The sequence below is a fragment of the Oncorhynchus mykiss genome, chromosome 15 (assembly GCF_013265735.2).
Source record: "Oncorhynchus mykiss isolate Arlee chromosome 15, USDA_OmykA_1.1, whole genome shotgun sequence".
Classification (NCBI taxonomy): domain Eukaryota; kingdom Metazoa; phylum Chordata; class Actinopteri; order Salmoniformes; family Salmonidae; genus Oncorhynchus; species Oncorhynchus mykiss.
The window spans coordinates 31,112,920-31,134,599 of NC_048579.1; the positions used below are offsets into that span (position 1 = coordinate 31,112,920).

Consider the following 21,680-nt stretch of genomic DNA (forward strand, 5'->3'; position numbering starts at 1 on the left):
ATGTTCAATTTGGTTTAAATAATGCAAAAACAAAGTGTTGGGGAAGAAAGTAAAAGTGCAATATGTGCCATGTTAGAAAGCTAACGTTTCAGTTCCTTGCTCAGAACATGAGAACATATGAAAGCTGGTGGTTCCTTTTAACATGAGTCTTCAATATTCCCAGTTAAGAAGTTTTTAGGTTGTAGTTATTATAGGAATTATAGGACTATTTCTCTCTATACAATTTGTATTTCATATACCTTTGACTATTGGATGTTCTTATAGGCACTTTAGTATTGCCAGTGTAACAGTATAGCTTCCGTCCCTCTCCTCGCTCCTACCTGGGCTCGAACCAGGAACACATCGACAACAGCCACCCTCGATGCAGCGTTACCCATCGCTCCACAAAAGCCGCGGCCCTTGCAGAGCAAGGGGAACAACTACTCCAAGTCTCAGAGCGAGTGACGTTTGAAAAGCTATTAGCGCACACACCGCTAACTAGCTAGCCATTTCACATCGGTTACACCAGCCTAATCTCGGGAGTTGATAGGCTTGAAGTCATAAACAGCGCAATGCTTGAAGCATTGCGAAGAGCTGCTGGCAAAACGCACGAAAGTCATGTTTGAATGAATGCTTACGAGCCTGCTGGTGCCTACCATCGCTCAGTCAGACTGCTCTATCAAATATTAAATCATAGACTTAATTATAACATAATAACACACAGAAATAAGAGCCGTAGGTCATTAATATGGTAGAATCCGGAAACTATCATCTCGAAAACAAAACGTTTATTATTTCAGTGAAATACGGAACCGTTTGGTATTTTATCTAACGGGTGGCATCCATAAGTCTAAATACTGCTGTTACATTGCACAACCTTCAATGTTATGTCATAATTACGTAAAATCCTGGCAAATTAGTTTGCAACGAGCCAGGCAGCCCAAACTGTTGCATATACCCTGACTCTGCATGCAATGAACGCAAGAGAAGTGACACAATTTCACCTGGTTAATATTGCCTGCTAACCTGGATTTCTTTTAGCTAAATATGCAGGTTTAAAAATATATACTTATGTGTATTGATTTTAAGAAAGGCATTGATGTTTATGGTTAGGTACAGTCATGCAACGATTGTGCTTTTTTCTCAAATGCGCTTTTGTTAAATCATCCCCCGTTTGGCAAAGTTGGCTGTCTTTGTTAGGAAGAAATAGTCTTCACACAGTTCGCAACGAGCCAGGCGGCCCAAACTGCTGCATATACCCTGACTCTGTTACAAGAGAAGTGACACATGTTCCCTAGTTAAATGAAATTCATTTATGCAGGTTTAAAAATATATACTTGTGTATTGATTTTAAGAAAGGCATGGATGTTTATGGTTAGGTACACGTTGGAGCAACGACAGTCCTTTTTCGCGACAGCGCACTGCATCGATTATATGCAAAGCGGAACACGCTAGATAAAATAGTAATATCGTCAACCATGTGTAGTTAACTAGTGATTATGATATATTGATTGTTTTTTAAAAGATAAGTTTAATGCTAGCTAGCAACTTACCTTGGTTTCTTACTGCATTCGCGTAACAGGCAGGCTCCTCGTGGAGTGTAATTAGAGGCAGGTGGTTAGAGCATTGGTGGTTAGAGCAGGTGGTTAGAGCATTGGACGAGTTAACCGTAAGGTTGCAAGATTTAATACCCGAGCTGACAAGGTAAAAATCTGTCGTTCTGCCCCTGAACAAGGCAGTTAACCCATTGTTCCTAGGCCGTCATGGAAAATAAGAATGTGTTCTTAACTGACTTGCCTAGTTAAATAAAGGTGTAAAAAAAAAACACACACACACACACACACAAAAACAAAACAAAAATCGGTGTCCAAAAATACCGATTTCCGATTGTTATGAAAACTTGAAATCGGCCCTAATTAATCGGCCATTCCAATTAATCGGTCGACCTCTACTCATGAGCTCAGTGAATCCGTCTTACACCATCAGAAACCAAAATATAAGCTTGTTTCACTCCAATGGATGTAAACAATGTCACTGTAAACAAACACAGCTTCAAAACATGGTTAAAACTATAATTTAGATCTCATGGCTGGTCGGTCCTTTGACCCATAGCTCCCTCTATGAATTTGAGAGTGGTTACATTTCTCCAGGCCCATCCCTGAGCTGTCCATCAAAGTGGTGGAGTGGCCGCTTTGTTATTGTTTAAACTGCAGATTGCTAGTTTAAAGACCTAGACAACCAGATGAGGGGAGTTCCTATCCAATCAATGGCCTTTATTGATCAATCAAGTACAAGGGAGGAGTTTGACATCCCTGGTTTAGACTGTTATGTCGACAATACCTTCCAGGCACACTCATCAACAACAACAAAAACACAAGCTGTGTGTGTGCATAGGGCTGTGATGGTAATTGAAGAACCTGTATAACTGACAGGTATGGGTTTCATAACTTTAGTTAAATTTAGATAAACCTAATATTATTATAAAAAATAAATTCTAATTATAACCGTCTAAAATCTATTATCTATTCATCTTTCTACATCAGCTCCTATTTACAACTTTCCTTTGATGCTCAAGCAGCTAATATGCGAGATGCACGGAGTGTAGAGCGCTATAGGCTATGGGACTTCAGTAAAAAAAACATTTGATGAGGGGGCTTTCTTTCATACAATGCACGTTACATTGCTTGCTAGGAGATAAATAAATTTCCTTAAAAATAAAGGTTGGATGTGTCTGACTATTCATTATTATTCAACAGCAGTCGACAAGGTTGTTCTGGCTCTGAGGCCTATAATGCTCTAATATTGTGTAAAATGGACAACGTGCCAATCCTCTCCAACCTGGCTATGTCAGTTTCCGTGTACATTGGCCTGGCCAATTACCGTAACCTCAAATTCCAAGAACATCACAGCCTTATGTGTGCGTTAGTGCATGTGCGCGTGTGTGTGTCCTGTAATACGTACGAGAGGTGGAGAAGGTCGGTCAAGTGGAGGTTGACCCTCCGACCCAGACGTTCCATCAGGTCCAAGCCCTGGTCAGAGGTGAGGGAGCTGGGAGGACAGAAAGAGAGAGCATGTTATCAAAGATAATACTCCTTCATTTTAGTATACAACCAACCAGCCACAGAACCAACAACAACCAGCCCTGTAAATTAGCATGACTGGGTTTCCACATCTCATCGCCATGTACATAAAATAACAATTATTAGACACACCAGACACACGAGCTTGCACACACACACACAGTATAGATGTGCACGCGTGGACACATGCACGGACACACACACAGTATAGATGTGCACGCATGGACACATGCACGGACACACACACAGTATAGATGTGCACACACACAGTATAGATGTGCACGCATGGACACAAGCACGGACACACACACACACACAGCCTTGCACCAGGGGAATAGGGATCAGGTGCCTCTTCAGGCTTGGCAAATCACCTGCATTTTCCAGCAATGAGACAAACAATAAGGTGCAAATGGAACCGGCGTGAGGTGTAATGGCTGTATCATATGGACGTGCATCACTCACTCTCACACACACACACACACACACACACACACACACACACACACACACACACACACACACTAGATGAATAATAATGTGAAAATGGAATGGATGTGTGAAAGTGTAATGGTTCTATGATAAAGCCATACTCCATCTGAGCTCAGTCCAGTGGCTGCTCTCTCACTCAGAGAGGAAATCGCCCAAGGAAACAGAGTCCACGTCCCACATGGCACCCTATTCCCTACATACTACACTACTCTTGACTAGGGCCCATGGATTATCCCTAAGGGCCCTGGTCAAAATAAGTATACTGTACAGGAAATAGAATGCCATTTGGGACGTAGACAGAGGATGCTCTGTACCCAGGAAATGACAGGGCTAGATGAAGATCGTTGGGGTGAAAGATGATACTGTATGAAGGTATGTAGGTACTGTATGTAGGCTGCAAAATATATCATGTACTGTACGTACCCTTCTTTGTCATATGTTTTTCCTTTAAAGGATTTAAAGGAATCTTGGAAGACTAACCCAATATTGGGGTAAAAGAGACCAACCAACAGTGGTGTAAAATACTTTAAAGTACTACTTAAATAGTTTGTGGTATCTGTGCTTTACTTTACCATTTATATTTTTGCCAACTTTTACTTTTACTTCACTACAATTCCCAAAGGAAATAAATTTACTTTTTACTCCATACCTTTTCCCTGACACCCAAAAGTACTCGTTACACTTTGACAGGAAAATGGCCCAATTCATGCACTTATTAAGAGAACATCCCTGGTCATCCCGACTGCCTCTGATCTGGTGGACTCACTAAACACAACTGCTTTGTTTGTAAATTATGTCTGAGTGTTGAAGTGTGCTCCTGGCTATCCATCTATAACAAATCAAATAAAACATTGTTTCGTCTGGTTTGCTTAAAATAAGGAATTTGAAATTATTTATACTTTTACTTTTAATACTTGAGAATATTTTAGCAATTCCATTTACTTTTGATACGTAAGTATATTTAAAACAAAATACTTTTAGACTTTCACTCAAGTAGCATTTTACTGGGTGACTTTTACTTGAGTCATTTTCTATTAAGGTATCTTTACTTTTACTCAAGTATGATCATTTTGTACTTTTCCCAAAACTGCCAACCAATAACAATAGACAAAATTGTAAATGTAAACTGGTGTGCATCCTCAGGTACACTCTTAGAAAAAGGGTCCCAAAAGGATTCTCCCCATAGGAGAAACCTTTTTGGCTCCAGGTAAAACTATTTTGGGATCCATGTAGAACCCTCTGTGGAAATGGTTCTAGATGGAACTCAAAAGAGTTCTAACTGGAACCAAAAGGGTTCTACCTGGAACCAATAAGGGTTCTTCAAAGGATTATCCTATAGAGAGACAAAGAACCCTTTAAGTTCAAGACAGCATCTTTCTAAGAGTGTAGTAAGCTGGCCTGTTTGTACATAATTATAACATCCTCTAATATCGGATTACATCTACAGTGCATTCAGAAATTATTCAGACCCCTTGACTTTTTCCACATTTTGTTACATTGCAGCATTATTAAAAAAATTATTAAATTGTTTTGTTCCCCCTCATAAATCTACACACAAGTATTAAGACCCTTTACTCAGTACTTTGTTGAAGCACATTTGGCAGTGATTACAGCCTTGAGATTTCTTGGGTATGACGCTACAAGCTTGGCACACCTATATTTGGGGAGTTTCTACAATTATTTTCTGCAGATGCTCTCAAGCTCTGTCAGGTTGGATGGGGAGCGTCGCTGCACATCTATTTTTCAAGTCTCTCCAGAGATTTTCGATCGGGATCAAGTGCGGGCTTCTGGCAGGACCACTCAAGGACTTTCAAAAACTTGTCCCGAAGCTACTCCAGCATTGTCTTGACTGTGTGCTTCGAGTCGTTGTCCTGTTGGAAGATGAACCTTCGCCCCAGTCTGAGGTCCTGAGTGCTCTGGAGCAGGTTTTAATCAAGGATCTCCCTGTACTTTGCTCCATTCATCTTTCCCTCATTCCTGACTAGTCTCCCAGTCCCTGCCGCTGAAAAACATCCCCACAGCATGATGCTGCCACCACCATACTTCCCCGTAGGGATGGTGCCAGGTTTCCTCCAAACATGACACTTGGCATTCAGGTCAACGAGTTTCATCAGACCAGAGAACCTTGTTTCTCATGGTCTGGTTATCTTTAAGGGCCTTTTGGCAAACTCCAAGCGGGCTTTCATGTGCCTTTTACTGATGAGTGGCTTCCATATGGCCACTCTACCATAAAGGCCTGATTGGTGGAGTGCTGCAGAGATGGAAGGTTCTCCCATCTTCACAGAATAACTCTGGAGCTCTGTCAGAGTGACCAAGGCCCTTCTGTCACCTCCCTGACCAAGGCCCTTCTCCCCCGATTGCTCAGTTTGGCCCGGCGGCCAGCTCTAGGAAGAGTCTGGGTGGTTCCAAACTTCTTGCATTTAAGAATGATGGAGGCCACTGTGTTCTCGAGGACCTTCAATGCTGCAGAAATGTTTTGGTACCCTTCCCCAGATCTGTGCCTCGACACAATCCTGTCTCAAAGCTCTAATTCCTTCAACCTCATGGCTTGGTTTGTGGGACCTCATTTAGATAGGTGTGTGCCTTTCCAAATCATGTCCAATCAATTGAATTTACCACCGGTGGACTCCAATCAAGTTGTCGAAACATCTCAAGGATGATCAATGTAAACAGGATGCACCGGAGCTCAATTTCTAGTCTCATAGCAAAGGGTCTGAATACTTACGTAAATAAGGTTGTCATTATGGGGTATTGCGTGTAGATTGACGAGGGAAAAAATTACTTTAATCAATTTTACAATAAGGCTGTAATGTAACAAAATGTGGAAAAAGTCAAGGGGTCTGAATACTTTCCGAATGCACTGTATATGAGACGCTTGGCTACTCTACCTTTAAGAAAGTGAGGTTCTCTTTTTATTCCTCTTTCGAGAGCTTTTTGAATGTTAAAGATTCAACCAAGTGATTCAAGACACGTTTGGCTACCTCCGTGGTAATTATAACAACTGGAGAGCTCAAGGAGTAACTTGTTTGTAGATGCTAGCACTTTTCCCTTGGGTCTCTCTCTCGCTCTCTCTCCCAATGTCAGGAGCTGTCAGATAAGCAGGTTAGCCTGGCCCCACTGCGGGTGGGGAAGGAGGTAGGGATAACAACTGTGCAATCATCATGTCTGCAGCAAACTCTGGAAACCACGGCAGGCAGGCACCTGCTAGCTACAGCAACACCGGACTGGGGATGCAGGAAGAGGGGGAGGAGGAAGAGAAGGAGGAGTAAGAAGAGAGAAAAGTCTGGGTGGAAGGTGACCTGTTCCTTTCGTCTCCCCTGGTGCGGTGTGTGTGTGTGGTGGGGTGTCTAAAATATGGCCCATCAAGCCCGGATGGCCGGTGGCGAGCGCCCCCCAAGACAGTGAGCGGCGGTGCTGTTGAACAGGTGAAGGACAGTGCTCTGACACTCTGCCTGATAACGGCCATTAAAGGGATTTGAGAAAGAGCCACAGGCGATAACACAGTCGATAGAAACGTATCTTGCGGTGTGAGGCTGAGCCGAAAGCAGAGTGAGTTTGACTGACTCCTGTGACCTTGCTGACACCATATCATCATTAACGCTGTAATACCGCGTGGTAATACCCACACCTAGGGACTTATCATCACAACTATTGTGCTCAAGTGCACCACCAAGGATTTCCAGCTATAGTTCCCTACAAAAAGAGAACATCTGTATATATCAGGGTTGTTTTGAAAGATGTATGGTCTGTACTGTCCACAGTATTCCCACAATCAAAACTAATATAAGGTGAATAGAGAAAAACAGGAAAGACAGTGTTTGGAGATAACTGGCCATTGTGAAGTGAGAGTATAAATACATACAGTATATTTGGTAAATAGCAGCAAGTATAATCTTCACCATACTCACTCTGTGTCTGTAATGATGTAGCCAATGTCGCTGTGGTGGTCTTTCCCTTGCGGTGACTTTGAGTAAGCTTTGACTCCCATATGTACCACCTCCTCCTGGAGTCGCATGTCCTTCTTCTGTGGTTCTGCTAGTAGATTTCTCCCCTGTGGTTCTTCTGCCAGGAGGTCCGTCTCAGCCGCCGGAGGAGAAGGAGCTTCGGTACCGTACATCCACCTCTCCACCTCAGAGTCTACCAGGGAGTCAGAACCCTGGACATCCACCGGTTGGTCTGAGGTTCCATCATCTGGCTGGTCTGGAGCTCCATCCTCTCCGCCCATGGTCATGCTCCTCTCCTCCCAGGGGTGTGGTACAGGCACTTGGCCCTGTGTGGTCCTGCTCCTTACGTTCTCCAGACCCACTGTTCTCTGGCCCTTAATGGAGGGGTTGCCTGCAGCACCACCAGCATCACCAACCTCCAGCTTGGCATCAGGGGCAACACTGAAGGGGTCCATGTTGAGGTACTCCAAGAGCTTACTAACTAAGATCGGGTCCTGTGGTAGGATAATGCAGGTCCACCAATTACAGACCCATTGACTTGAATGGGAATTCCTGTTCTAGTGATTCTGTTTCTATGATAGCAACACAGGAATTGTTATCTATTTTACTGCAAAGGTTTTGCTTTATAAGAAGAGAGAACTTTCTTTTACATCATTAAGTATTACAAAAAGGATATGTTTCCATTAAAACTTAGTGTTTTTAGAAGTAATCCAATGAAAGTTAAACTTTTTTATTTTGTTATATATTTTTTTTACATCAGAGCAACTTGATGTTTCTGCAAATTCTCCACAAATGGCCAATTATTGATGAAAGGACTATATAAAACTAGACCTCTAATGAAAGACATTTGAAGGTAAATTACCACTCTCAACTCCAGGAATATCAATCTATTCACTATGGGTTTCAAAGAGATTCTTGTGAAAATATCCGTTCGCAAATGTTCAAAAGGCTTTTCTAAGAGCTTTGTGAGTGTAAAACTAGTTTTCGTTCTTGTCCGTTTCATATTGAATATCTGCTTGCATAAAAAATAAAAATAACCCCTCTTTAAACATTTTCGCAACAGTAGTATACTTCATTGTAGTAAGTGTTTGCTTGGACATGAAGTCGCTATTTTGAATCCAGTGTATCTGTTTAAGAGTACACAGTAAATTAGGCCTACCTTGTCTGCATCCACCATTTGTTTCCCTGTAAACAATCAGAATGTGAGAGGTTAAAACATTGACAAGAGAAAAGTATTATTGGCGAAAGGCTTTACAGCTAATAACCAAACAACCCAAAACATTTCCACAAAGGGTTTTGCTTTACTGTCACCCTGGTGATAAATGCAGGTCTACCATTGTGTCCGTCTGACTATAATCTCTTGCGTACAGACTACTTAACATAAATTGCATCGCAACATCTGTCGACGGACTTTGTGATGCGACATATACGAGCAACAATTGTTCTGGTGTGCGTTGGTTTTTCACCACTGGTTATTTGGACAAATGGCGATTTAAACAGGTGTGGGCGTCTTTGAATTGCGGGAGGGAAGGGGACATTCGGCACATAGACTTGACTGAAGCTTGCAGACAAGAGGGGAGTGGAGCTACCAACCTGCTTCTGCTCTTCGTTCTAGTCTCTTTTCTCACACGGTGCCTTCAGAAGGTATTCATATGCCTTGACTTAGTCCAGATGTTGTTGTGTTACAGCCCGAATTCAAAATTAATGACATAGATTTTTTTGTTCATCCTTCTACACACAATACCCCCATAATGACAAAGTGAGAGAAAAAAATGGATACAGAAATATCTAATTTACATAAGTATTCATACCCCCGAGTCAATACATGTTAGAATCAACTTTGGCAGTGAATACAGCTGTGAGTCTTTCTGGGTAAGTCTCGAAGTGCTTTGCACATCTGGATTGTACAATATTTACACATTATATATATTTTTTTATTCTTCATGCTCTGTCGAGTTGGTTGTTGATCATTGCTAGACAGCCATTTTCAAGTCCTGCCATACATTTTCAAGCCGATTTAAGTCAAAACTGTAACTAGGCCACTCAGGAACATTGAATGTTGTCTTGGTAAGCAACTCCAGTGTAGATTTGGCTTTGTGTTTTAGGTTATTGTCCTGCTGAAAGGTGAATTTGTCTCCCTGTGTCTGTTGGAAAGAAGACTGAACTAGGTTTTCCTCTAGGATTTTGCCTGTGCTAAGTTCTATTCCGTTTCTTTTTATCCCCGCCAAAAACTCCCTAGTCCTTGCTGATGACAAGCATACCCATACCGTGATGCTTGAAAATATGAAAAGTGGTACTCTGTTGTGTTGGATTTGTATTCAGGACATAAAGTACATTTCTTTGCCACATTTTTTGCAGTTTTACTTTAGTGCCTTATTGCAAACAGGATGCATGTTTTGGAATACTTTTACTCTGTACAGGCTTCCTTCTTTTCACTCTGTCATTTAGGTTAGTATTGTGGAGTAACTGTCACAGGCAGTGTTGTATGACTTGTGATGTATTTATTATACAGTATGTACCCCAGGAATGTTGCCAAACAAATTTCCCTATGGGACAGGAAAGTATTCATTCATTCATTATTTCATTCATACCTTGAAGCATAGCATCTTGCTCCAACAAGTCCACTTGGTCCTCCTCACCCTGGTCCATGGAATGCAGCGGCTCTCTCTTCATCTGCCTGTCCCGTATGTGTCCCACGAGCCTGGGCTTGGCTCTGGCCTCAGGCCCCTCCTCATCCACCACCTGCAGGGCACCAGAGATTATGTCTGCCAGCTGGTTCAGGTCTTTACCCATCAGACCGTCCATGTTCACTCTCTGCCTCCCCAGCTGGTTGACCACGTTCAGGATGAACCGCTCTGTGGGAGAGGGTGGAAAGGAAGAACATAAATATTTTTCATCCTATTTTCAATATATGGTATTGATTAGACATATTTTATTTGACAATGTTTCAATGTTGATAGTAAAATGGCATGTTTGAATCAATGTCAATTTTCAATGTCATGCCATCAACCTAAACAGAGAGCTATATTGAAATTAAATCTTCAGACAGTGCAATGATTCCTGCCTGAACAGGGACTCCTAATGGTATATGAGGGGTAATGCACTTCAGTGATTAGAAGTCTACCACCCAGACGCTTACCTCGATATGTCTAGCTTAGCTTTGGAAGAAAGCAGTGTACGTTTCAGCAGAGATATCATGTCAACATGCTAAGACATTGATCAGCTTCCATACTCATTTGTGTAGACGAACTACAGCAAATGACATCGAATAGCTGAAAGTAACTCCTCTAAACCTTTCTTACACAAGCTGTATGTGAAAGTACATCCGGAGTGAGGTTTGGTTTAGGTAGGCTACTGTCCATTTATATCGGATTTTGAAGTTCACAGAAGCACGGTTGCCTCTAAATGAATAAAAAAAGCACGAGAAGAACTTTGAAAATGTTGGCGTGGATCCTCTACAAATGAATCTGAAGTTCACAGAAGCACACAGAAACAGAGCAAACACAAATCATTGTGGTAAAAAGAGGACCTTTACCATCCACCGTACTGAGCTGCTCCTTGGGCACCTGATGGTTAGACGCAGCCTTGAAAAGAAGCCTGTCTATGTTGGGCCTTGGAGGTTTGGAGCCACTGCCACCAAGTCGTGTCTGAGGTTCTACCTGACCACCAGGGCGTGCATAGCTGACATAGTAGAGCTTCCCCTTGGGTCCCACCGCTGATCCCACCACTGCTCCTGGTACTGGGCGGCTCTGGGTGTGTGCTGCTCCAGCCATGTAGCGCTCAAGCTGGGCAGCCAGCCCTGTGGCACTCCCCCCGGCCCTTCCTGGCTCCTGGCTGGAGTAGGCTGTCTCCACTGGGGATCTCCAGCTCCCTACGGCCCCCTGGGTGAAGACATTACCCCCCTGGGGTGGAACTGCAGACTGCAGATTGTAGAACGTAGACTTCCCCTTCTTTGGTTGTAAGTCTTCATTCTGTAACACAACCATGTTTTTTTACTGTTGTTGTATTTCAAAATCACCAGTGACAGTGAATTCACATTGCATTTAAAGGACGACTGAAGCAAAAAAGCAACAGTCTATGTGGCATCGATACAAGTCAGAAACTTTTATTCTATTGACTACAAAGTGTAAATAGAATAATTTTGGTCATAAACTCACCCAAAACGTAGATTTGCGAGATAATTAGGAAAAAGATATACGATAAAAGGGTACCGTAACAGTTTTCCTTGGATTGGATTTATTTAAATCCTGCCCACAGCTGGCAGCACCCAAGTAATCATTAGCACAGATGCACGCTACCCGATCGTAATGGTCAATTTGGTTTCACATTGGATATCCCTATGGGGCTAGTTAGGCACCATCAGTAAATTACACAACGTACATGGGACAATATTTTAAAAAGTCAATAGTTCAAAATTTCAATGACTTAAAAATATCAAACCAACTATAAATTGTAGAAATTCATATACAAATATTGAAAGAATTTAATTAGAAAACTAACCAGTGCGTAACATGAAAATATTGTCCCATTTACATTGTGTAATTTATTCATGGCCCCTAACTAGCCGCACAGATAGGCTATCCAAAGTCCAACTACGGTCGCACACTGGCCGGCTGAAGCTAATTGGCGAAAGAAGTTGGCTAGCTTGCTAGCTTGTCCAGGCTACTTTTAGACACAAGACCTGGTTAGACTGTTTAAAGTTATCTAGAAGGGTGAATGACTACAACTGTGTACTGTTTTGGCAGAGTGAAAGTACAAACGCTTCCCACGTTCGAACACAAACACACAAGAGACACCCACATCAAAGCACGCCTCCAAGACCCAAATCTCGTTATCAGTCTCATTGCCTAATGAGGAGAATTGAAACCGAGGTTTAATCCATAAATTCAGCCCGCCTTTCACAACCTGGCCGTTCCACCTCAAAAATCACAAGAAGATGTCGACACCCACCATCTCAGATTGTTCTGAAATAGTTTCTGTAGTTGGTAACAGATGCGATTAGCATTCCTGAAACAATGTTTTGTTGAAATATAATTTGATCTGAGAAATATAATCTAATTGATTCTGGATTTTTGACATAGCTTACTCATAGCTTAATATATCTACAGCTGTGCATATCATTCTAAGTTGATGTTGTGTAAATTCTCCCAGTTGTTAATCCCCCCCAATAACATGAATGTTAATTGTTTGACATTTTACTGCATTGTTAGGAGCTAGTAACATAAGTATTTCGCTGCACCCGCTATACCACCTGCTAAACCAGCAGTCCCCAAACTAGGGGTTGCGACCCCATGTGGAGTCACCTGATATGAAAATGGGGTGGTGGGAAAATTTCCAAAATCCTGAAGAAAAATTATAATAAATATCCTAAATATATACAGTACCAGTACTGTACTGTCGTTTCTCATTGCTTATTTGAGCAGTTCTTGCCATTATATGGACTTGGTCGTTTACCAACTAGTGCTATCTTCTGTATACCACCCCTACCTTGTCACAACACAACTGATTGGCTCAAACGCATTAAGAAGGAAAGAAATTCCACACATTAGGCACACCTGTTATTTGAAATCCATTCCAGGTGACTATCTCATGAAGCGGATTGAGAATGACAAGAGTGTGCAAAGCTGTCATCAAGGCAACGGGTGGCTGCTTTGAAGAATCTCAAAAATAAAATATATTTTGATTTGTTTAACACTTTTTTGGTTAGTACATGATTCCATGTGTGTTATTTCATACTTTTGATGTAGAAAAATAGTAGAAAAATAGTAAAAATGTAGAAAAATAGTAAAAATAAAGAAGAACCCTGGAATGAGTAGGTGTGTCCAAACCTTTGACTGGTACTGTATATTATAATATTGTCTTTGTATCTCAAAATCATAGTAATGTCGTTAACCTTAAAAAATCTAAATGAAAATGATTAAAAATTCAAAGATAAAATTCAACCAGAGAGCACCCTTAGATCATAAGAAAAGGCCGCACTTGAGCGTTGAACTCAACTCACAGTAAATGGTTAGGCCAGCTATGCTATGAAACTACACACAATTGCAGACTTTGATATTACCGGCTGCAACTGATATGGTGAAAACAAGGTGTGGGGAGGCAGAGGCACAAATTTGCATCAATACCTTTGTCAGATAACACTGTTAAATTAATAATTTATGCTATTGCTAGCAATCAAGAAAAAAATTCTGATTGAATGACTCAAAAACTGTGAGGGGCGAGATGCGCATGCATTTACTTTTGTTTGCTATACATGTTGGGGGATGCTATTTACAAGGACATATTGTTCTGTCTCACGATTCTCGTGCATGAAATGGCACAAGGGCTGTTCAGTGTGCTGTGAGGCTATACTGACAAAAAAAATAATATTTTATGGGATCAAATGGTGGAATTTTACACAGATGGGGCTCCATCTATGGCGGGATGGTGGGCAGGCCTCTGCACTTTATTTATGAATGTGTCTCCCTCTGCCATATGGATGCATTGTATGATAGGTGCTTCTACACCTGCATTGCTTGCTGTTTGGGGGTTTTAGGCTGGGTTTCTGTACAGCACTTTGAGATATCAGCTGATGTACGAAGGGCTATATAAATACATTTGATTTGATTTGATTTATGATACAACGAGAGCAATTGGTGGCAAAAGAGCAGAGCACAGAGATACACTGAGTATACAAAACATTAAGAACTCTTTCCATGACTTGACCAGGTGAATCCAGGTGAAAGCTATGATCCCTTATTGATGTCACTTCTTAACTCAGTGTGGATGAAGGTGAGGAGACAGGTTAAAGGAGGGGTTTTAAGCCTTGAGACAATTGAGACATGGATTGTGTATGTGTGCCATTCAGAGGGTAAATGGGCAAGACAAAATATTTAAGTGCCTTTGAACGGGGTATGGTAGTAGGTGCCAGGCGCACCGGTTTGTGTCAAGAACTGCAACATTGCTGGGGTTTTTCACGCTCAACAGAGTCAACATGGGCCAGCATCCCCTATGGAACACTTTTGACACCTTGTAGAGGTGAACTGAACTGAGGCTGTTCTGAGGGCAATGGTATACGCAGTGTATACTGCAGCAGGTAACAGCAGGTCTCTTCGATTGTAAACTACATCAAAACCACATCCACTGCGTGCACACCTGTTCACGAAACTATGTTATATGGGATCAGAGTGTGACGATGTTCTATTGCACAACGAGGATTGGTGGTTATCGACGACGGGGAGTGTTGGAAAGAATTTTCACATTGAGAGAGGAACTGTTGTTATTCACAATGGATGTAAAAACTCGGTTGACTTTCTGTGTAATGAAAAGAAAATGTGTCTCGTTGCCTGCAGTATGTAACAGACATATTTTGGAAACTGAACGAACTGAACGCAAGCATGCAGGGGAAATACAAAAACATTCTACAGATGAGTGACCGACACAGTGGATTCAGAGGAAATAATTCTTATTGAAGAGAGAGTCTTTCAAAAGTGAACCATGCCCCGTTCCGTCGGCTGTGCATGTTTCTAACAGAAATCAGCATCGGTTGGTGATGACTGCTCACCTCCAACGCTTGGAAGAGCACGTTCGGACCTACTTCCCAATCTGTTTGACTGTGATCCTGTCTCAGTTGACATGCCAGTAAGTGAAATCAAACAGCTGATCGAGCAGTCATGCGACTGTTCATGTGACATTCACAGGTCAATACGGAGGAGTTTTGGTTCCTGACTCTAAGGGAATAGCCTGGCGTCTCCCTGTGAGCATTAATGCCGCGTTCAAAACAACTGGAACTGGGAGTTCCCAGTTCAAGACAACTGGGAAATCTGAAGAAAAAAAAACGAGCTCCAACTGGGATAAATCGTTTTGAACGGTCGTCCAACTCGGAATTCCAACTCGGGAACTCGGGCCTCTTTCTAAAGCTCCAACATTCCAACCTGAAGATCACGAACATCATGATTGGACCTTGTATTTTTCAGTGTTCTTGAAAGCACTATAAAAACCCATGGTACCCTTCACCAGTTCATATCTGTGTGAAGCTGGATTCAGTGCTCTCGTCTGCATGAAAACCAAATATCCATTCAGGTTGGATGTGACAGCAGAGATGAGGTCGACCACACCCCCGACTTTGAGAATCTCCGACGCGGCATGCATCAAGCACACCCATGCCATTAGTGGTGGTGAGATAAGATACATTATGTCAGACTCATTTGCAATTGACTATCATAGCCCCACATTAAAAGTATGTGATGGTGGAGAAGACGATCAGAAATACTGTTTGATTTTTTTTAAATTGACCGCCATATAAACAAATATAAAAGTAAATGGCTGTTAATTACATCATTTTTTCACATGGTTGGGGTCGCAAGAATTTTCAGATATCAAAATGGGGTCGTAGGCCAAAAAAGTTTGGGAACCCATGTGCTTAACTGTGTACACATCCAATATACTTTGATTTGATTTAGAATTGGAACAAACATAAGTCGTTCCATCTTTATGAAAAATAATGTACACTGCACATGGAGGTTGTTTAAAAGAATTAATAATTACCTCCGAACTATACTGGCATATTCCACAACTTCAGACTCTTTCAATGCTGACAGTGCTCTTGTTCTTTTTCAAAAAAATTGCTACAGATCCAGGATTTTAACAGTTTTGTATAGCCTAAACGCAGGACAAAATGCAATCAAAAGCAAGCTGTCTTTTCAAATGCAACTTATTATGTGACTTGTTAAGCACGTTTTTACTCCTGAAATTATTTAGGCTTGAAATGACAAATGGGTTGAATACTTATTGACTGAAGACATTTCAGCTTTTCACTTTTTATTACATATAATTTCTAAAAAACAAACATAATTCCACTTTGACATTATGATGTATTGTGTGTAGGCCAGTGACACAAAATGTAAATTTAATCCATTTTAAATTCAGGCTATAACACAACAAAATGTGGAAAAAGTCAAGGGGTGTCACGCCATGACCTTAGAGAGCCTTTTAATTATCTATTTGGTGTGACTTGGGTGGGCAAATCTATGTGTTCTATTTCTTTGTTGGCCAGGTATGGTTCCCAATCAGAGGCAGCTGTCTATCGTTGTCTCTGATTGGGGATCATACTTAGGAGTTTGTGGGATCCTGTTTTTGTACAGTTACTGTGTAGCCTGCTGAACGTTATGTTCGTTTATCTTTTTTTTTTGTTGGTGTTCATCTAAATAAAGAAAGATGTACGCTTACCACGCTGCGCCTTGGTCTCATTCCAACAACGGACGTAACAGGTGTGAATACATCCCTGCACCAGGGTATCGAAGAACTATCAATTAATAATCATATCAATGGATGGAATCAGTTTTTGTTGTTCTACTTAGTCGTTCAAATGGGATACTAAGTTGTTCGAATGAGTTACTAAGTACTTCAAACATCGTTCAAATGAGATAATAAGTGGGTATTTTTTTTGCCTTGGGCTTATATATTTTTTTTACCCAAAGTTGGTATGGAAATGTTGTGATCTATTTAATAAACAGAGTCCAGCAGAATGGATAAAAGAGTGTGGCGGTATAGCAGGAACAGTGACGTCTAGTGGTCAAAACCTGGTACTTTTACACTACTTTATGGTAAATAATGCTTCACTTCAATTAATAATTTCTCTGAACAGTGGAAAAAACATCAGAATATTCACAGGGAATACATTACATAGTATGCAGAAGCAATACTTCAAGCCTCAGTTTCATACTACTTATCAAACATAGAGAACTGATTTGGTTGCAATCAATTAGCTTAATTTCTCCAAGATAAAATCTAATTCCAACTAAAGAATGCCAATCCTACACACTTAGAAAACCATGTGCTAAGTAGAACCATACAGGATTTTTCGGTTTGTCCCCATAGGGGAACAAGGGGTGCTGGGTAGAACCCTCTATGCAGGCTTCTTCAAAGAACCCCCTGTATATGGTTCTACATAGAAAACTTTATGAACTGTTCTGCCTAGAACCCTCTATAAAGGATTGTACCAATAATAATTGTATAATCTAAAGGTTCTTCCTAGAACCGTCTATGAATGGTTCTACCGAGAACCCTTTCATCTTGGTTGTACCGTCGTCTCAAATAAAACTGTGAAGGACCTCAGCGTTACTCTGGACCCTGATCTCTCTTTTGACGAACATACAGTATAAAGACTATTTCAAGGACAGCTTTTTTTCCCATCTTTGTAACATTGCAAAAATCAGAAACATTCTGTCCAAAATATGTCAGGAAAGTTAAATAAAAGTTAATCCATGCTTTTGTCACTTCTAAACTAGACTACAACAATGCTCTACTTTCCGGCTTCCAGGATAAAGCACTAAATCAACTTCAGTTAATGCTAAACACGGCTGCTAGAATCTTGACTAGAACCCAAAAATGTGATCATGTTACTCCAGTGCTAGCCTCCCTACACTGGCTTCCTGTTAAGGCCAGGGCTGATTTCAAGGTTTTACTGCTAACCTACAAAGCATTACATGGGCTTGCTCCTACCTATCTCTCCAATTTGGTCCTGCCGTACATACCTCCACGTATGCTACGGTCACAAGACACAGGCCTCCTTATTGTCCCTAGAATTTCTAAGCAAACAGCTGGAGGCAGGGCTTTCTCCTATAGAGCTCCGTTTTTATGGAAAGGTCTGCCTATCCAAGTGAGAGACGCAGATTCGGTCTCGACCTTTAAGTCTTTATTGAAGACTCATCTCTTCAGTAGGTACTAGGATTGAGTGTATTCTGGCCCAGGGGTGTGAAGGGTAACGGAAAGGCACTAGAGCGACGAACCGCCCTTGCAGTCTGTGCCTGGCTGGTTGATAGATAGAACCCTATCAGTCCCCTCTCTCAACCGTGATTCTCTGCCTCTAACCCTATAATGGGGGCTGAGTCACTGGCTTACTGGTGCTCTTCCATCCCGTCCCTAGGAAGTGTGCGTCACTTGTGTGGGTTGAGTCAATGACGTGATCTTCATGTCCATGTTTGGCGCCCCCACCGGGTTCGTGCCGTGGGGGAGATCTTCGTGGGCTATACTCAGCCTTGTCTCAGGGAAGTGAGTTGGTGGTTTGAAGATATCCCTCTAGTGGTGTGGGGGCTGTGATTTGGCAAAGTGGGTGGGGTTATATCCTGCCTGTTTGGCCCTGTCCGGGGGTATCATCGGATGGGGCCACAGTGTCTCTCGACCACTCCTGTCTCAGCCTCCAGTATTTATGCTGCAGTAGTTTGTGTTGGGGGGCTAGGGTCAGTTTGTTATATCTGGAGTATTTCTCCTGTCTTATCCGGTGTCCTGTGTGAATTTAAGTATGCTCCCTCTAATTCTCTCTCTCTCCCTCTCCCTCCCCTCCCAGAGGACCTGAGCCCTGGGAACATGCCTAAGGATTACCTGGCCTGATAACTCCTTGCTGTCCCCAGTCCACCTGGTCGTGCTGCTGCTCCAGTTTGTTCTGCCTGCAGCTATGGAACCCTGACCTGCTCACCGGACGTGCTACCTCTACCGTACCTGCTGTCTCTAACTCTCAATGCTCGTCTATGAAAAGCCAACTGACATTTACCCCTGAGGTGCTGACCTGTTGCAACCTCTACAACCACTGTGATTATTATTATTATTTGACCCTGCTGGTCATCTATGAAGATTTCAACATCTTGGCCATGTAGTGTTATAATCTCAACCCGGCACAGCCAGAAGAGGACTGGCCACCCCTCAATGCCTGGTTCTCTCTAGGTTTCTTCCTAGGTTCTGGCCTTTCTAGGAAGTTTTTCCTAGCCACTGAGCTTCTACATCTGCATTGCTTGCTGTTTGGGGTTTTAGGCTGGGTTTCTGTACAGCACGTTGTGACATCGTCTGATGTAAAAAGGGCTTCATAAATACATTTGATCTAGTGAATTTAGGTTTGATACCGGAGCTCCGAGGCATGCGTCGGAATCACTAAGCAGCTAACTTCGAAAACAGTGTTCTGATGACTTTGTCAGCAGTACGTCATCATTGACGTCCGAAGCTTCGTTTCACCACGTGCTTTTTCAAACCGTGTGTTGCACAGCGGTTCCGGTGCTTTCTTCGATTCCAAATGCCGACCTCTACGGCACACCGTACTTACAAGTAGAGTCAGGATTTTGTACAAAAACTTTCACCTAAGCATCTAACAAAATGTTTTTGAAAAATGGTCAACTTGAATGCATAAAAGGGAAGCATGATGTACAGTAAGACGCAAACCTGGTATTCCAACTGATTATAGGCTAACAAAGCCAATGTCTTACCACGGTGAAGAAAAATTATGTCTATTTGATAATCACACGCTGTTATTTTTTGCTGACCAGCTAATGTGCACAGATAATGAAGCTCCGAGTGATGAACCGATTTCTGGCACCATTTGGTGAAAGTGCCGAAGCCTACAGAAAGCCTCGGTTTCTCATCACTACTATTATCTTTTGAGGGTTCTTCCTAGAACCCTCTATGAGCGGGTAGAACCACCAGGCTTACATTACATATATCATAAGGCTTTTCTTTGAGGGCCTAGTTATACCCGAACACAGTGATGTCAGGAATCTCCTGGTTTATTGGCCTCATCAGGCCTGCAAGTTGCATTATTCCGGCTTGCAAAGTGATGTGTAATTCCTATTGGAATCCAACCAGAGTTAGGATATCCAACAAGTGGAATTGTTACTCACCCACAACCTGCATTCAGAATAACTGTCAGGGTAGGGAAGATTAAACTCTGAGACTACCTCAATCATCTAAACTAGAACAACCATCTCAGTTAGTTTAGAAAACTGTATGTTATTTATCTTTGTGTAGTATAAAATGTATCAACCAATCAATGTACATGCAAAAACCCAGATATTACAGTAAAACAAATCATTCAGAACCCTTTGACTTACAAAGAACCCTTGTCTTCAAAAAAGGGATCTTCTGATCAAAAAGGTTCTTGATAGAACCCTATCCGTCCACAAACACAAACCCTGTTTTTAAGGAGTGTAACTACAGAAACAACTTCAGAACAGTCTGGCTTTCTGAAATGATGTGGAACAACTCAACCGACCTAATGTCTATATGTAATGTTATACAGCGATCGGGGGAAGGGAAGGCGAGATCATCAGTGTTATGACAGGTTTCTGATATAAAAAAAAGAAGCAGCCTAGGCTTGGGCACGCAGGACAGGATATGAATAGATTTATTTCAAAGACAACTGCCCTTGAAAATTGAATGTAGAAATTCTGAAGGAGATAGTGTCACTCAACAACCATTTTATACATATTCACAGACTTGGTAAAAACGCTTATCCCCCCCCATCAAACTGAGCACCACTAGCTTCTCATAATCCAACCCAGAAACTACAAAATTAAAGCAGTAGATTCAAAAACAGTGGAGGCTGCTGAGGGGAGGACGGCTCATAATAACGTCTGGAACGGAGTCAATGGAATTGTATCAAACATATTGTTTCCATTCTAGCCATTACTATGAGCCGTCCTACCCTCAGCAGTCTCCACTGATTGAAAAGTAAGACATTTGACAATGACAAGCATTAACAATATTATGGGTAGATACATTGACACAATAAACACAAGGGTAAGGCCTTAGACTACTAGGTCGTGATAATAAGTGTGTATGCTATCTTCCTTCTTTGTTTTGTTCTGTCCCCACCATGGCATTAGAGAGAGATAATGCGATTCTCCCCAGCTCGGGACTATTGGGAGACCCTAATGGCATTAACCCAGCGGGATGGGCCTCAGTCATTCATGCTAACCATGTTTGTCATCCACTATCCCACAATGCAACAAAGAACACCGCCTCGTCACTAAGGAGGGTCCTGAACTCCTCAACTCTGGATGCCATCATCGCTATGGTAAAACAGCAATAGGAAGTAGCGGGGCAGCTCTGGGGTTGGCTGGGATGTGGGGCGTTATTCATGCAACCTCACGGGGCCCTGCCTGAAATACGGTGATGAGATATAGATAGTAAAGGAGTGATAGAATCCCCTTTCTAAATGAGGATCATCCATGCTCAGCGGGATAGATGACGGGAGAAAAAGGAAACAAAAGCAGTGCAGAGACAACGTAGCTGCCCCCTGCCTATATGGTTTCTTCCTCATGCATTAGGAGAGAAAGAAAAAAAATGGTTAACCAAGGACGAGGCCTCTCTCTCAATGGTCCTCTAAAGCTACCAAATGCAGTTGGCTTGGAACTCTTCCCCTCCCACCCATGGAATGACTTCT

General features: G+C 42.0%; 1 protein-coding gene across 4 annotated transcripts in view; it reads right to left on the minus strand.

Moving 5' to 3' along the window:
- The window catches only part of ptprn2 (protein tyrosine phosphatase receptor type N2), a 261,633-nt gene that overhangs the window by 166,353 nt on the left and 73,600 nt on the right, over positions 1-21,680 (minus strand). For all 4 annotated transcript variants that reach the window (XR_005036081.1, XM_021563054.2, XM_021563052.2 and 1 more), the window contains exons 5-9: positions 11,028-11,463; positions 10,084-10,347; positions 8,652-8,677; positions 7,457-7,986; positions 2,941-3,027 (exon numbers count right to left, since the gene is read on the minus strand). Coding sequence is in view for 3 of the 4 variants with exons in the window: in XM_021563054.2 (XP_021418729.2) it covers positions 2,941-3,027; positions 7,457-7,986; positions 8,652-8,677; positions 10,084-10,347; positions 11,028-11,463 (1,343 nt within the window). In the remaining variant the exon portion in view is untranslated. The remainder of the gene's footprint in view (positions 1-2,940; positions 3,028-7,456; positions 7,987-8,651; positions 8,678-10,083; positions 10,348-11,027; positions 11,464-21,680) is intronic.